This window comes from Amblyraja radiata, chromosome 41 (genome assembly GCF_010909765.2).
Source record: "Amblyraja radiata isolate CabotCenter1 chromosome 41, sAmbRad1.1.pri, whole genome shotgun sequence".
Classification (NCBI taxonomy): domain Eukaryota; kingdom Metazoa; phylum Chordata; class Chondrichthyes; order Rajiformes; family Rajidae; genus Amblyraja; species Amblyraja radiata.
The window spans coordinates 14,156,736-14,172,197 of record NC_045996.1 but is presented as its reverse complement, the minus strand read 5'-3'; the positions used below and the strand labels follow the sequence as shown (position 1 = coordinate 14,172,197).

At 51.4% G+C, this 15,462-nt stretch overlaps 1 protein-coding gene across 2 annotated transcripts in view; it reads left to right on the top strand.

The window, feature by feature from the left end:
• The first annotated feature begins 8,674 nt into the window (after positions 1-8,674).
• dpf1 (double PHD fingers 1) overlaps positions 8,675-15,462 on the top strand; it is a 25,687-nt gene continuing 18,899 nt past the window's right edge. The window contains exons 1-4 of one of the 2 annotated variants that reach the window (XM_033014265.1): positions 8,675-8,837; positions 10,094-10,201; positions 13,365-13,495; positions 14,414-14,503. In XM_033014265.1, coding sequence (XP_032870156.1) covers positions 8,753-8,837; positions 10,094-10,201; positions 13,365-13,495; positions 14,414-14,503 — 414 coding nt within the window. In that variant the 5' untranslated portion in view covers positions 8,675-8,752. The remainder of the gene's footprint in view (positions 8,838-10,093; positions 10,202-13,364; positions 13,496-14,413; positions 14,504-15,462) is intronic. The other variant, XM_033014264.1, reaches the window with a different exon arrangement.

Genomic DNA, 15,462 nt, shown 5'->3' with positions numbered 1-15,462 from the left:
TTAGACATCCTTTCTTCCTCCAAGAATTGCACTATCCAGCGATTTCTTTCTTTCTCTCTATCTCTCTCTCTCCCTCGCTCCCTCCCTCCCTCTAACTCTCCTTCTCCCTCTCTCCCTCTCCCTCTCTCCCTCCCTCCCTGTCCACTCTCTCCCACTCCCTATCCCTCTCCCCCTCGCTCCCTCTGCCCGGTGTAATGGCGGACAGGCAGCCTATATCCCGCTGTGGGCAGTAGCCACTCTGATGTAACTATGTCAAGTCCCCCTGCTCTGGGCACCACTGGACATTGCCACACCACCCCGGCCAGTCTTACTGTGTCTTTCTGGGGTTCATTATGAGGTTCAGTAAAAGATGGGGCTATGTTCCTGCATTACATGTTGCATTCTGCTTGTAACGCTTTTTGGAATTTACCAAAACGTTGCCCGATGTTACTATTTCTGGTTAGGTATGTAACTCCACATAGAACATAGTCCAGGCCCTTCGGCCCACAATGTATTTTCTGTACATGATGCCGAGATCCAGAACAAGGGGTCACACAGTTTAAGGATAAGGAGGAATTCCTTTAGGACCGAGATGAGGAAAACATTTTTCACACAGAGAGTGGTGAATCTGTGGAATTCTCTGCCACAGAAGGTAGTTGAGGCCACAGTTCATTGGCTATATTTAAGAGGGAGTTAGATGTGGCCCTTGTGGCTAAAGGGATCAGGGGGTATGGAGAGAAGGCAGGGATGGGATACTGAGTTGGATGATCAGCCATGATCATATAGAATGGCGGTGCAGACTCGAAGGGCCGAATGGCCTACTCCTGCACCTGTTTTCTATGTCTATGTTTCTATATCTTCTCTAGCTGTGTATAATCCATATCCCCTGCATATCAATGTATCCAAAAGTCCTTTAAAACACCACTATCGTATCTGCCTCCACCACCACCCCTGGCAGCACGTTCCAGGCACCCACCACCCTCTGTGGAAAAATGAAATTGCCCCGCACATCTCCTTTAAGCGTTGCCCCTCTCACCTTACAGCTGAGCTCTCTAATATTTCATTTTCCTACCTTTGGAAAAAGATTCTGACTGTCTACCCTATCTACGCCGCTCGTCATTTTGCCATGGCACCACTCGGGCACAGCGGTAGAGTTGCTACCTTACAGCGCCAGAGACCCGGGTTCGATCCAGAGTCCGGTGCTGTCTGTACGGAGTTTGCACGTTCTCCCCGTGACCGCGTGGGTTTTCTCCGGGCGCTCCGGTTTCCACCCACACTCCAAAGACGTGCGGGTTTGTAGGTTGTTTAACAAGGAACTGCAGATGTTGGAAAATCGAAGGTAGACAAAAATGCTGGAGAAACTCAGCGGGTGCAGCAGCATCTATGGAGCGAAGGAAATAGGCAACGTTTCGTCCCGAAACGTTGCCTATTTCCTTCGCTCCATAGATGCTGCTGCACCTGCTGAGTTTCTCCAGCATTTTTGTGTACCTCAGGTTTGTAGATTAGAAATATAGAAAATTAGGTGCAGGAGTAGGCCATTCGGCCCTTCGAGCCTGCACCGCCATTCGATATGATCATGGCTGATCATCCAACTCAGTATCCTGTACCTGCCTTCTCTCCATACCCCCTGATCCCTTTAGCCACAAGGGCCACATCTAACTCCCTCTTAAATATAGCCAATGAACTGTGTGGCCTCAACTACCTTCTGTGGCAGAGAATTCCACAGATTCACCACTCTCTGTGTGAAAAATGATTTTCTCATCTCGGTCCTAAAAGACTTCCCTCTTATCCTTAAACTGTGTGACCCCTTGTTCTGGACTTCCCCAACATCGGGAATAATCTTCCTGCATCTAGCCTGTCCAACCCCTTAAGGTTAATTGGCTTCGGTAAAAATTGCATAGTGCTAGTGTACGATTGCTGGTCGGAGCGGGCGCAGGCTCGGTGGGCCAAAGGGCCTATTTCCATTCTGTATCTCTATAAAGTCCAAAGTCTGAATTTTGTTTACTTCTATGAGGTCTCCCCTCAACCCCTGGCATTCCAGAGAAAACAATCTCAAGTCTGTCCAGCCTCTCCCTGTAGCTAATACCTCCTAATCCCGGCATCGTTCTTGTAATGATATTGGAGTATTTCTGGACTGCGTTTGGATTAAACGTCTAAGGGGATAAACATTATTCCCTTATCCTGTATCAGTAAACAGTGAATGGTTCTGGCTGATTACTGCGCAAACACCGCATCAGTGGTTATCTCGCGCAGGTCGGAGTAGCGATTACATTTTGAAGTGGGCCTTTTTGACCAAGTTGCGGACATCTAGTCGTTCAATCCCCTTTTTAAATGACTTAACATCGGGAGCAGCACGTGTGTTCGACAATAGACAATAGACATTAGACAATAGATGCAGGAGTAGGCCATTTGGCCCTTCGAGCCAGCACCGCCATTCAATGTGATCATGGCTGATCATTCCCATGCCGACCAACATGCCCCTTCTACACTAGTCCCACCTGCCCGCGTTTGGCCCACATCCCTCTGAACATCTATCCGTGTACCTTTAGTTTAGAAATACAGCCTTGAAACAGGCCCTTCTTCGGGGGGAGGGGGGTGTGTGTGTATAACACTGGGGTACAGTATAACAATAGACAATAGACAATAGGTGCAGGAGTAGGCCATTTGGCCCTTCGAGCCAGCACCGCCATTCATTGTGATCATGGCTGATCATCCCCAATCAGTACCCCGTTCCTGCCTTCTCCCCATATCCCCTGACACCGCTATTTTTAAGAGCCCTATCTAGCTCTCTCTTGAAAGCATCCAGAGAACCTGCCTCCACCGCCCTCTGAGGCAGAGAATTCCACAGACTCACAACTCTCTGTGAGAAAAAGTGTTTCCTCGTCTCCGTTCTAAATGGCTTACTCCTTATTCTTAAACAGTGTGTGTGGCCCCTGGTTCTGGACTCCCCCCAAAATGCTGGCATAACTCAGCGGGACTGGCAGCATCTCTGGGCAGAAGGAATAAACCAGAAACGGATTCAGTAAAATACAATACAATACTTTATTAGCCATGTTTAAGAAGGAACTGCAGATGCTGGTAAAATCGAAGGTGGACAAAAATGCTGGTGAAACTCAGCGGGTGAGGCAGAATAGGTGACGTTTCAGGTCGAGGCCTTTCTTCAGACTGCTACTTAGACTGCCTTCGGAGATAGCAGTCTGGAGAAGGGTCTCGACCCAAAACGTCACCTATTCCTTCGCTCCACAGATGCTGCCTGTCCCGCTGAGTTTCTCCAGCATTTCTGTGACTACCACATTGTGTGATTTGCAACATACGAGGAATTTCATTTGCCAAGTCGGTCAAACATAATAAAGAGGAACAGAACAGACAAAATACATTGTGTTTAAGAAGGAACTGCAGATGCTGGAAAATCGAAGGTAGACAAAAATGCTGGAGAAACTCAGCGGGTGCAGCAGCATCTATGGAGCGAAGGAAATAGGCCACCGAGCCCACTTTGCAATTTTTACCGAAGCCAATTAACCTTAAGGGGTTGGACAGGCTAGGTGCAGGAAGATTATTCCCGATGTTGGGGAAGTCCAGAACTAGGGGTCACAGTTTAAGGATAAGAGGGAAGTCTTTTAGGGCCGAGATGAGGAAAACATTTTTCACACAGAGAGTGGTGAATCTCTGGACTTCTCTGCCACAGAAGGTAGTTGAGGCCACAGTTCATTGGCTATATTTAAGAGGGAGTTAGATGTGGCCCTTGTGGCTAAAGGGATCAGGGGGTATGGAGAGAAGGCAGGGATGGGATACTGAGTTGGATGATCAGCCGTGGTCATATTGAATGGCGGTGCAGGCTCGAAGGGCCGAATGGCCTACTCCTGCACCTATTTTCTATGTTTCTAATCTACAAACCTGAGTTACGCAAAAATGTGGGAGAAACTCAGCGGGTGCAGCAGCATCTATGGAGCGAAGGAAATAGGCAACGTTTCGTCCCGACGTCGGGACGAAACGTTGCCTATTTCCTTCGCTCCATAGATGCTGCTGCACCCGCTGAGTTTCTCCCACATTTTTGCGCATCCTAGTTGATAATGGGGTTTGTACTGCACTTGTGTACTGTACTATTTGCCCGTTAATGTTGGTGTTTCTGGTCTGTGTGTTTGACGGGTGGATGAAATGCAGGCTGGTGCAGAATTGTCTTTGGATTGCGTGCTGAATGAAACGCAGGCTGATGTCTGTCTTGTGTGTTTCTGGCGCATGTTTTAACGTTGAATTTTTACTCTTGTGGCCGGCTGCGTTCGGCATTTGGTGCAGATTTTCCAGATCAACCCCCCCCCCCCCCCCCCCCCCCCCCCCCCCCCCCCGCCTGTGTGTGCAAGTGCCCCCCGAAGAGGATTTCCCCCACGTACAATCTCCCTGGAAAGGGAGCTCGCCCTCCTTTGTATACTGGGGGAAAGATGCAGTCGAAATCTGTGGCAGACAGAACAATAGATCTTTGCATTTCTATACCACCTCTCTGGGCGATCCACGCCACAAACACACACACACACACACACACATACACCCCGAGAGTCACAGGTAGTAAGTAGATAGGCGAAAAATGCTGGAGTAACTCAGCCTGGACACAGGCAGCATCTCTGGAGAGAAGGAGTCGAGACTCTTCACCCCATTCCTTCCCCTCCAGAGACGCTGCCTGTCCGCTGAGTCACTCCAGCATTTTCGGTTTAAACCAGCACCTGCAGTTCTCACCCAGACACACCTCCAGCGCCAGGGATCCGGCTTCGATCCCGACCTCGGGTGCTGTCTGTGTGGAGTTTGCATGTTTGACCGTAAAAGTGCAATTTTACATGAGGGGGCGGTGGGGCAACGAACCCACAAACCCGCACGTCTTTGGGGGTGGGGGTGGAAACCGGAGCGCCCGGAGGAAAGCCACGCGGTCACGGGGGAGAACGTGTAAACTCCACACAGACGGCACCTCCCCTCCCTCCCCTCCTCCTTCTCCCCTTCCCTCTCCTTCCTCCTCAGCTTCTCCTCTCCTCACCCACCCACAGGTGTTTGCCCCCCTCAGTCAGTGTCCCTGCCCCCCTTCTCGCTCCTCCCCACCATTCTCCCTCCCCCTCCCCACTTCCCCTCCCTCCCCTCTCTCTACTCCCTCCCCTCCCCCTCCCCTCCCCTCTCTCCCCTCCTCTCCCTCCCCTCCTCTCTCTCCCCTTCTCTCTCTACTCCCTCCCCTCCCCCTCCCCTCCCCTCTCTCCCCTCCTCTCCCTCCCCTCCTCTCTCTCCCCTTCTCTCTCTACTCCCTCCCCTCCCCTCCCCTCCCCTCTCTCCCCTCCTCTCCCTCCATCCTCCCCTCTCTCCCCTCCTCTCCCTCCATCCTCCCCTCTCTCCCCTCCTCTCCCTCCATCCTCCTCTCTCTCCCCTTCTCTCTCTACTCCCTCCCCTCCCCCTCCCCTCCTCTCTCTCCCCTCTCCCCTCTCCCTCCCCCTCTCCCTCCACTTCTCTCTCTCCCCTTCTCTCTCTACTCCCTCCCCTCTCTCCCTCCCAGATTCCTGCCCCCCCAGTCAGTGTGAGTGATTCCCTGCCCCCCCCCCCCCCCCCCCTTCATCTCTCCCCCCCCCACCCCATCATCTCTCTGCCTCCCCCCCCACCCAGCCGCTGGGAATGATTAGGTGTGTGTGTGGGGGGGGGAGGTTTACAGTGTCTGCTCTCCCAGCCGCCCCCTGTCCTTTCACCTAGTCTGGAGTCTGGGCTCTGCTCTTTGCCGAATAACGAAGATAGATTTTTATACTACACCTCTCGAGAAATATTTTAACGGTGTCCACATCTGGTTGGCACATGTCCATATAACGTGAAGCCATTCACATTCCAAGCCGCAGACGGCAATGAATTCCTGGACAGTAAATAATGTCGGGTTGTTGCAGATTCTGGAGCTCGGTAGATCTTGCCTTTAGAGAGGGCCCTTGATAAGGGAATTATTCTCACACAGCCGGAATCCCAGACATTGAAATCTCCTCACCACACCTCTCCGCCTCTTTGTACAGCATTCCTTAAAACGTTCAACGTGCTGGGTTGTTCTTTCAATTAAGCGACCAGCACGGCCTCGATGGGCCGAATGGCCAGCCTCAATGTTTTGTGGACCAGCAGTTTTTTTTGTTTTAACCAAATCAATCATAATCTAATCAAAGAATCTAATCAATGCTGGAGTATTGCGTACAGTTTTGGTCTCCTAATTTGAGGAAGGAAATCCTTGTGATTGAGGCAGTGCAGCATAGGGTCACGAGATCGATCCCTGGGATGGCGGGACTGTCATATGAGGAAAGATTGAAACGACTAGGCTTGTATTCACTGGAGTTTAGAAGGATGAGGGGGATCTTATAGAAACATATAAAATAATAAAAGGACTGGACAAGCTAGATGCAGGAAAAATGTTCCCAATGTTTAAGTGTGTGCATGTGTGTGTATGTGAGGCTGTATGTGTGTGTGTGTGTTTGTGTGTGTATGTATATATATATATATACACACACACACACACACACACACACACACACACACACACACACACACACATACGTACACATAGCAAACAAGCTGCCCCAGAAACATCACCTATTCAAGTCTGAAGAAGGGTCTCGACCTGAAACGTCACCCATTCCTTCTCTCCAGAGATGCTGCCTGTCCTGCTGAGTTATGCCCCTGTCCCACTTAGGAATCCTGAACGGAAACGTCTGGAGACTTTGCGCCCCACCCAAGGTTTCCGTGCGGTTCCCGGAGGTTTTTGTCAGTCTCCCTACCTGCTTCCACTACCTGCAACCTCCGGCAACCTCCTGCAACCTCCGGGAACCGCACGGAAACCTTGGGTGGGGTGCAAAGTCTCCAGAGGTTTCCGTTCAGGTTTCCTAGGTGGGACAGGGGCATGACTCCACCTTTTAGTGTCTATTTTCGGTTTAAACCAGCCTTCCTACACTAACTAATTAACTCAGCAGGTCAGGCAGCATCTCTGGAGAACTTGGCAACAAGTGTCGTTTCGGGTCGGGACCCTTGTTCAGAGTGTTGACTGTAAACCAAGTATCTACAGTTGCTCGTGTAGTCAGGGTTGCAGTAAGGAGACAGGCTTCTCGCTGCGAAGGGTCTTGGCCCGAAACGTCACCCATTCCTTCCCTCCAGAGATGCTGCCTGACCCGCTGAGTTACTCCAGCTTGTTGTGTCTATTAAGGAGACAGGGCTGGTTAAGTTTCATCGGTTTTCGAGTTCATAGAAACATAGAAACATAAACAATAGGTGCAGGAGTAGGCCATTCGGCCCTTCGAGCCTGCACCGCCATTCGATATGATCATGGCTGATCATCCAACTCAGTATCCTGTACCTGCCTTCTCTCCATACCCCCTGATCCCTTTAGCCACAAGGGCCACATCTAACTCCCTCTTAAATATAGCCAATGAACTGTGGCCTCAACTACCTTCTGTGGCAGAGAATTCCACAGATTCACCACTCTCTGTGTGAAAAATGTTTTTCTCATCTCGGTCCAAAAGGATTTCCCCCTTATCCTTAAACTGTGACCCCTTGTTCTGGACTTCCCCAACATCGGGAACAATCTTCCTGCATCTAGCCTGTCCAACCCCTTAAGAATTTTGTAAGTTTCTATAAGATCCCCCCTCAATCTTCTAAATTCTAGCGAGTACATGCCGAGTCTATCCAGTCTTTCTTCATATGAAAGTCCTGCCATCTCAGGAATCAGTCTGGTGAACCTTCGCTGTACTAGCTTCTCGCTGCGAAGGGTATTGGCGTGAAACGTCACCCATTCCTTCTCTCCAGAGATGCCACCTGACCCGCTGAGTTACTCCTGTTTGTTGTGTCTATTAAGGAGACAGGGCTGGTTAAGATTCATCGGTGTTCGAGTTCCTTGCCCTTTGGACCAGAACTGTGTCGGAAACTTCAGTGAAACAGAGCTGTCTGTGTGACAGAGTCTGGACATTGATCCACTTCCAGCTATTTACTCAGTTTAATCTAATCAGCAGCCGCTTGAATTTATTGATGGTTTCTTCAGCTGTGCCTAAGGCCCAGAGAGAGCTGGTGCTAACCTCAGTAATCTCTGCCCTGCTCCTCCCATGTGGTTAGGCTGAGGGGTGAAAGGCTAACTTGTGGTGTACACATCTCCTTTTGACCTTGAGGCAGGGTCAGAGAACATTGAACAGTACCGAAGACAGAATCTGAAAGCTGGGGTAACTCAGCGGGTCAGGTAGCATCTCTGGAGAACAGGAATAGGTGAAGTTTCAGGCCGAGACCCTTCTTCAGACTGGAGAAGGGTCTCGACCCGAAACGTCACCTATTCCTTTTCTCCAGAGATGCTGCCTCACCCGCTGAGTTACTCCAGTTTAGTTTAGAGATACAGCGGGGAAACAGGCCCTTCGGCCCACCGGGTCCGTGCCGACCAGCGATCCCCGCACAATAACACTATCCTACACCCATTTTTACATTTACCAAGCCAATTAACCTACAAACCTGTATGTTTTTGGAGTGTGGGAGGAAACCGAAGCACCGGGAGAAAACCCACGCAGGTCACGGGGAGAACGTGCAAACTCCGTACAGACAGCACCCGTGGTCAGGATCGAACCCGGGTCTCTGGCGCTGTGAGGCAGCAACTCTACCCGCTGCACCAATTGATTAAAATTTATTTTTGGTAATAAAGAGTGTGTAACTCTCTCGTCTCTCCCTCCGCAGGCTGGGCGAGGATTTCTACCGAGAGGCAATCGAGCATTGTCGCAGCTACAACGCACGCCTGTGTGCGGAACGCAGCATGCGACTGCCCTTCCTCGACTCACAGACCGGTGTCGCCCAGAACAACTGCTACATCTGGATGGACAAGACCCACCGCGGACCAGGCACGAACACGCACATGTGCACGCTAACACACACACACACGCACACGGGCACACGCGCACGCACATGGGCACGCACACGGACACGCACATGTGCACGCTAACACACACACACACGCACACGGGCACACGGGCACACGCGCACGCACACGGGCATGCACACGGACACACGCGCACGCACACGGGCACGCTAACACACACACACACACGCACGCGGGCACACGCGCACGCACACGGACACACGCGCACGCACACGGGCACGCTAACACACACACACACGCACACGGACACACGGACACACGCGCACGCACACGGGCACGCTAACACACACACACACGCACACGGACACACGGACACGCACACGGACACACGCGCACGCACACGGGCACGCTAACACACACACACACACACGCGGGCACACGCGCACGCACACGTGCACGCTAGCACACTCACGGATGCATACGCACACGGACGCACGCGCACGCACACGGGCACGCACACGTGCACGCTAGCACACTCACGGACGCACACGGGCACGCACACGGGCACGCACACGGACACACGCGCACGTACACGTGCACGCTAACACACACGCACACGGGCACACGCGTACGCACACGGACACACGCGCACGCACACGCTAGCACACTCACACACACACGCGCACGCACACGGGCACGCTAACACACACACGGGCATGCACACAGACGCACGCGCACTCTAGCACACATGCACATGCACACAGACGCACGCCCACGCACACGGGCACGCTATCACACACACACACACGTGCACGCGAACACACACACACACGCACACGTACACTCATGCACGAACGCACGCACACACATGTATATATGCACAGACACGCACACATGGACACGCACACACACGGACACGCACACACACAGACACACACGCACACATGCGCGCACATACACACACACACACACACACACACACACACACATACCCCAGGAGGGAGGGGGAGGAGAGGGGTCGGGTGCCATAGTGAGGGTGAAGGGGTTGAGAAGGGAGGGGGCGAGGGGAAGCAATGGGGGAGAGGTCGGGTGGGATGAGGGAGGTGTAGTGAGGGGTCAGGATTGGGAAGGGACAAGATGAGGGGGTCTGGTTGAGTGAGGGGGAAAGATCGAGGTGAGGTGGAGGGAGCGCAGTGGGATGAGGTGGAAGGTGTGGGGTGAATGTGAGCCCAGGTGAGATTGCTAATGTTGAATATTCCTGCCTCCTTTCTCCTGTAGGCTTGGGTCCGGGGCAGTTGTACACCTACCCTGCCCGTTGCTGGCGTAAGAAGAGACGTCTCAACATCCTGGAAGACCCACGACTCAGACCTTGTGAAATCAAACTCGGTAAAAGACCACTTCTTCCTCCCTTGCTGTCCGATCCGCTCTTTCTGCCCGTCCCGCTGAGTTACCCCAGCTTTTTGTGACTATCTTCAGTTTAAACTGCACCTGCAGTTCCTTCCTACACTTGAGGGCTGGCTTTTGCTGGCAATATAATTGCAATCTTTCAATCATTCTTCCCTCCCAAGATAGACACACAAAGCTGGTGTGTTAGCCCTGTCCCACTGTACGAGTTCATTCCAAGAGCTCTCCCGAGTTTAAAAAAAATCTAACTCGTGGTAAGCACGGAGAATGTACGCAGCGGGTACGTCGGAGCTCGGGGACGTCTCTTAGCGGCTCGTAACGCTAATGGCAGGTACTCGGGAAGACTCGCTAACGGCAGGTAAGCACGGGATGACTGGTGAAGATTTTTCAACATGTTGAAAAATGTCCACGAGAGCCCCGAGTACCGACGGTGGCCATTACCGTAAATCATCGAGTTCGAATCTGGGCAAACTCGGGAGAACTTGGAATGAACTCGTACCGTGGGACAGGGCTTCAACTCAGCGGGACAGGCAGTATCCCTGGAGAGAAGGAATGGGTGACGTTTCGGGTCGAGACCCTTTCTTCAGGTCTGAAACATCACCCGTTCCTTCTCTCCAGAGAAGATGCTGCCCGAGTTACTCCAGCACTTTGTGTCTATCTTCGGTTTAAACCAGCATCTGCAGTTCCTTCCTACACGTTTTCCCCTCCCACTGGCGTTTGGTGAACAGTGAGGCTGAGAGAATGAATGAATGAAGGAAGGAACGATACTTTATTATCATATGTGACGAGTCGCAGTGAGATATGTTGTGTTGCATGCACAAGGTATGCAAAGGGTCGCTATGTAAAGGGCAAGGACAAAATTCCAAAACTAATCGATTTAGTTCCCGCTAATCAAAGGTCAGGGTAAGGTGGCTAACAAAATGAAATTATTAACTATGAATTCTGGAGAAATTCCTAATTTTAGTTTAGTTTAGTTTATTTCCACGTGTACCGAGGTGCAGTGAAAAGCTTCGTTGTTGGGGATATCCAGTCAGCGGGAAGACTATACATGGTTACAATCGAGCCATCCACAGTGTGTGGATACTGGATAAAGGGAATGACGTTCAGAGCAAGATAAAGTCCGAGTAAAGATAGTCCGAGGGTCTCCAATGAGGTGGATAGTAGTTCAGGACTGCTCTCTAGTTGGTGAGAGGACGGTTCAGTTGCCTGATAACAGCTGGGAAGAAACCTGTCCGTGAATCTGGAGGTGTGTGCGTGCGTTTCCACACTTCTGTACCTCTTGCCCGATGGGAGAGGGGGAGCGACCAGGGAGTGACCGGGGGTGAGGCTGGTCCTTGATGATGCTGCTGGCCTTGCCGAGATAATGTCGCCATTAGCATAATCCAGAGAAGAGTGAGAATATGGGTCTGGGATATTATTGAACGATAATATTATGGAACAGGCCCTTCGGCCCACCTTATCCATGCCAACCAAGTTGGTATATTGGCCTGGTCCCATTCACCTGCATTTGGCCCATAGCCTCTGACCCTTCCTATCCATATATCTGTCCAAATGTCTTTCACAACTGTATCCAATTCAATAGCTTCCTCTGGCAGTTTATCCTAGGCTACCCTCTAGTGTTAATCTCTATCCTTTATCCGTGCACTGTGTACAGCTTGAATGTACATATGTCTAGTCATTTCTTTGCCTGTACACATGCGTTTCACTGTACCTCTGTACACGTGGGAATTAACACACTAAACTGAAAGCTAAGACGCTAGTACAGAGCAGAGGGACCGAATGTCCTCGTCTGAGTACACGTTGCATGGGGCCGCACGGTGGCGCAGCGGTAGAGTTGCTAACTCACGGCGCTGGAGACCCCGGGTTCGATTCCCGACTACGGGCGCTGTCTGTACGGAGTATGCACGATCCCCCCCGTGACCTGCGTGGGCTTTCTCCAAGATCATCGTTTTTCTCACGCACTCCAAAGTCGTGCAGGTTTGTAGGTTAATGTAGGCTTGGTATTAATGTAAAATTGTCCCTAGTGTGTGTAGGACGGTGATAATGTTCGGGGATCGCTGGTCGGCGCGGACATAGTGAGCCTGTTTCCGTGCTGTATCTCGAAACAAAAGGATGGCGTTAGCGTTCAGGTATCGCTGGTCGGCACGGACCCGGTGGGCCGAAGGGCCTGTTTCCGTGCTGTACCTCGAAACAAAAACGAACCGAAACCATCCCTTTAAGAGGCTGTCGGGCGACTGATAGGAGTTGACCGGTTTAGCAAATCATTGATGAATCCCAATTGATTGATGAACTTTCTCAGCGCTGGTGATCAGAGCACCAATCTCTCATCGATCGATGGCCTTCCCCATCATACTGCAAGCTGGCAGCTTGTCACAAGCCTCTGATTATCACCACTTTAACAAGGTCTGATTGGCGCTAATCAATTCTCTCTCACACCCTCTGGGACTGGACTAATAACTGATGAGTCGCTTAATTAGTGGCCGGTGAGTTAGCACTTCCTCCCCGCTGAGTATGTGTGACTTGACTTAAGACCACGGTGGTCTGAAACTCACACAATGTCAAGAGCAGCAGCATAGAAACTGTCTGAAGAAGGGTCTCGACCCTAAACGTCACCCATTCCTTCTCTCCAGAGATGCTGCCTGTCCCGCTGAGTTACTCCAGCACTTTGTGTGTCTCTCCTCGGTTTAACCCAGCATCTGCAGTTCCTTCGTACACAGCTCTTCGGCCCATCGGGTCCCTGCTGGCCATCAAGCACCGACTTAGACGAATCCTATGTGAATCCCATTTTGGTTTCCCACATTCACGTCCCAGCAGCGCAGCGGGTAGAGCTGCTGCCTCACTCCGCCAGAGACCACGGTTCGATCCCGACCCGCGGGTGCTGTCTGCGCGGAGTTTGCACGCCGGATCGGAAAGGTCATCGGTCTTCACACTGTGTTTTTGATTTTCTGTTTTTGGATTGAATTCTGTTTTTAATTTGTATCTCTGTGATGTCTTTATTACTTGTTCTATTCCGATTATATGTTATTCCGATTACTATGTAAGGTGTCCTTGAGATGTCTGAAAGGCGCCCATTAAATAAAATTTATTATTATTATTATCGGGAAAGCGGCCCCCAATGCCTTTGCCTCTTGTTGCCGTTGTTCAGATACGGAGGTGACACTGAAGAAGGAGGGCCTGCTTCCAGAGGGACCTGCGCTGGAGGCCCTGCTCTGCAGTGAGACGGGGGCAGAGAAGAAAGCGGATACGAAAGATGAGGAGAGCATCAGTGAATGTCAGGTGGGTGCGTTACAGTACAATATGGCACAGTACGGTACGGTTCAGTACAATATGATGCAGTACAGTATGATACGGTACAATATCCAGAGACCAGGGTTCGATCCCGACCACGGGTGCTGTCTGTATGGAGTTTGCACGTTCTCCCCGTGACCTGCGTGGGTTTTACCCGAGATCTTCGGTTTCCTCCCACACTCCAAAGACGTGCAGGTTTGTAGGTTAATTGGCTTGGACTCTCTCGAACATCTACAGGTGCACAGTCGAGAGCATGCTGACCGGTTGCATCGTGGCTTGGTTCGGCAACTTGAGCGCCCTGGAGAGGAAAAGACTACAAAAAGTAGTAAACACTGCCCAGTCCATCATCGGCTCTGACCTCCCTTCCATCGAGGGGATCTATCGCAGTCGCTGCCTCAAAAAGGCTGGCAGTATCATCAAAGACCCACACCATCCTGGCCACACACTCATCTCCCTGCTACCTTCAGGTAGAAGGTACAGGAGCCTGAAGACTGCAACAACCAGGTTCAGGAATAGCTACTTCCCCACAGCCATCAGGCTATTAAACCTGGCTCGGACAAACCATTATCTGTTATTTGCACTTTATCAGTTTATTTATTCATGTGTGTATATATTTATATAATGGTATATGGACACACTGATCTGTTCTGTAGTCAATGCCTACTATGTTCTGTTGTGCTGAAGCAAAGCAAGAATTTCATTGTCCTATCTGGGACACATGACAATAAACTCTCTTGACTCTTGGTGTAAATGTAAAATTGTCCCTAGTGTGGGTGTAGGATAGTGTAAGTGTGTGGGGATCGCTGGTCAGTGCGGGCTCGGTGGGCAGAAGGGCCTTCTACCGCGATGAATCTCTAAACTAAAATAAACTAATGAACAGTAACCACATGGTCCGTTCTCCCACAGAGGATTTTGGCGAGCGATTTTCCCCACGATATCGAGGTGGATGATCTGGAAGAAGATGCACCGAAGCGGAAAAGCAAAACTAAAGGGCGGGTGAGTGAGGATCCTTAGTCCCTTCCACTGGACCCCGCCTGACTACCACGTGGTGGAAGACAGGTGAAAGTGTCACAGAAGTGTCTGACCAAGGGTCTCGAACCGAAACGTCACCCATTCCTTCTCTCCAGAGATGCTGCCTGTCCCTAATAATAACAATAATAATGGATGGGATTTATATAGCGCCTTTCTAATACTCAAGGCGCTTTACATCGCATTATTCATTCACTCCTCAGTCACACTCGGTGGTGGTAAGCTACTTCTGTAGCCACAGCTGCCCTGGGGCAGACTGACGGAAGCGCGGCTGCCAATCTGCGCCTACGGCCCCTCCGACCACCACCAATCACTCACACACATTCACACACAGGCAAAGGTGGGTGAAGTGTCTTGCCCAAGGACACAACGACAGTATGCACTCCGAGCGGGATTCGAACCGGCCACCTTCCGGTCGCCAGCCGAACACTTAGCCCATTGTGCCATCTGCCCGTCCCTAGTGTGTGTGCGTTCATTTGCCCGTAAGTCACACGTGGAGCTCGCTGTTGGCTTCTGTCATCGTCCAACATGTTGACAGAATTATCGGCCGACCCATCACAGAGCGCATCGCATCATCTCTTCCAGGGATCGCCATGAGGAGGCTTCTGTCACGATCCCCCCCTAGTGTGTGTAGGGTAGTGTTCTTCCTACGTATGGCGTGCACAGCCTAAAGTTGTAGGACAACTTGTGCTATTTGATCTTGTTTGATTGTGCACGCCAGGTTGATTGCATTCGTCGAAACAGGAAGGTTGCAATCTCCCCCCCCCCCCCAGGGTAGTGTTGACGTGCGGGGACCGCTGGTCAGCACGGACTCGGTGGGCCGAAGGGCCTGTTTCCGCGCTGTGCCTCTGAACGACATCTGCAGGGAACGGAGGGGCAGGGATGGCGTGCAGGCGGGGGAGATTGGTGTAACTTGGTGCCACATT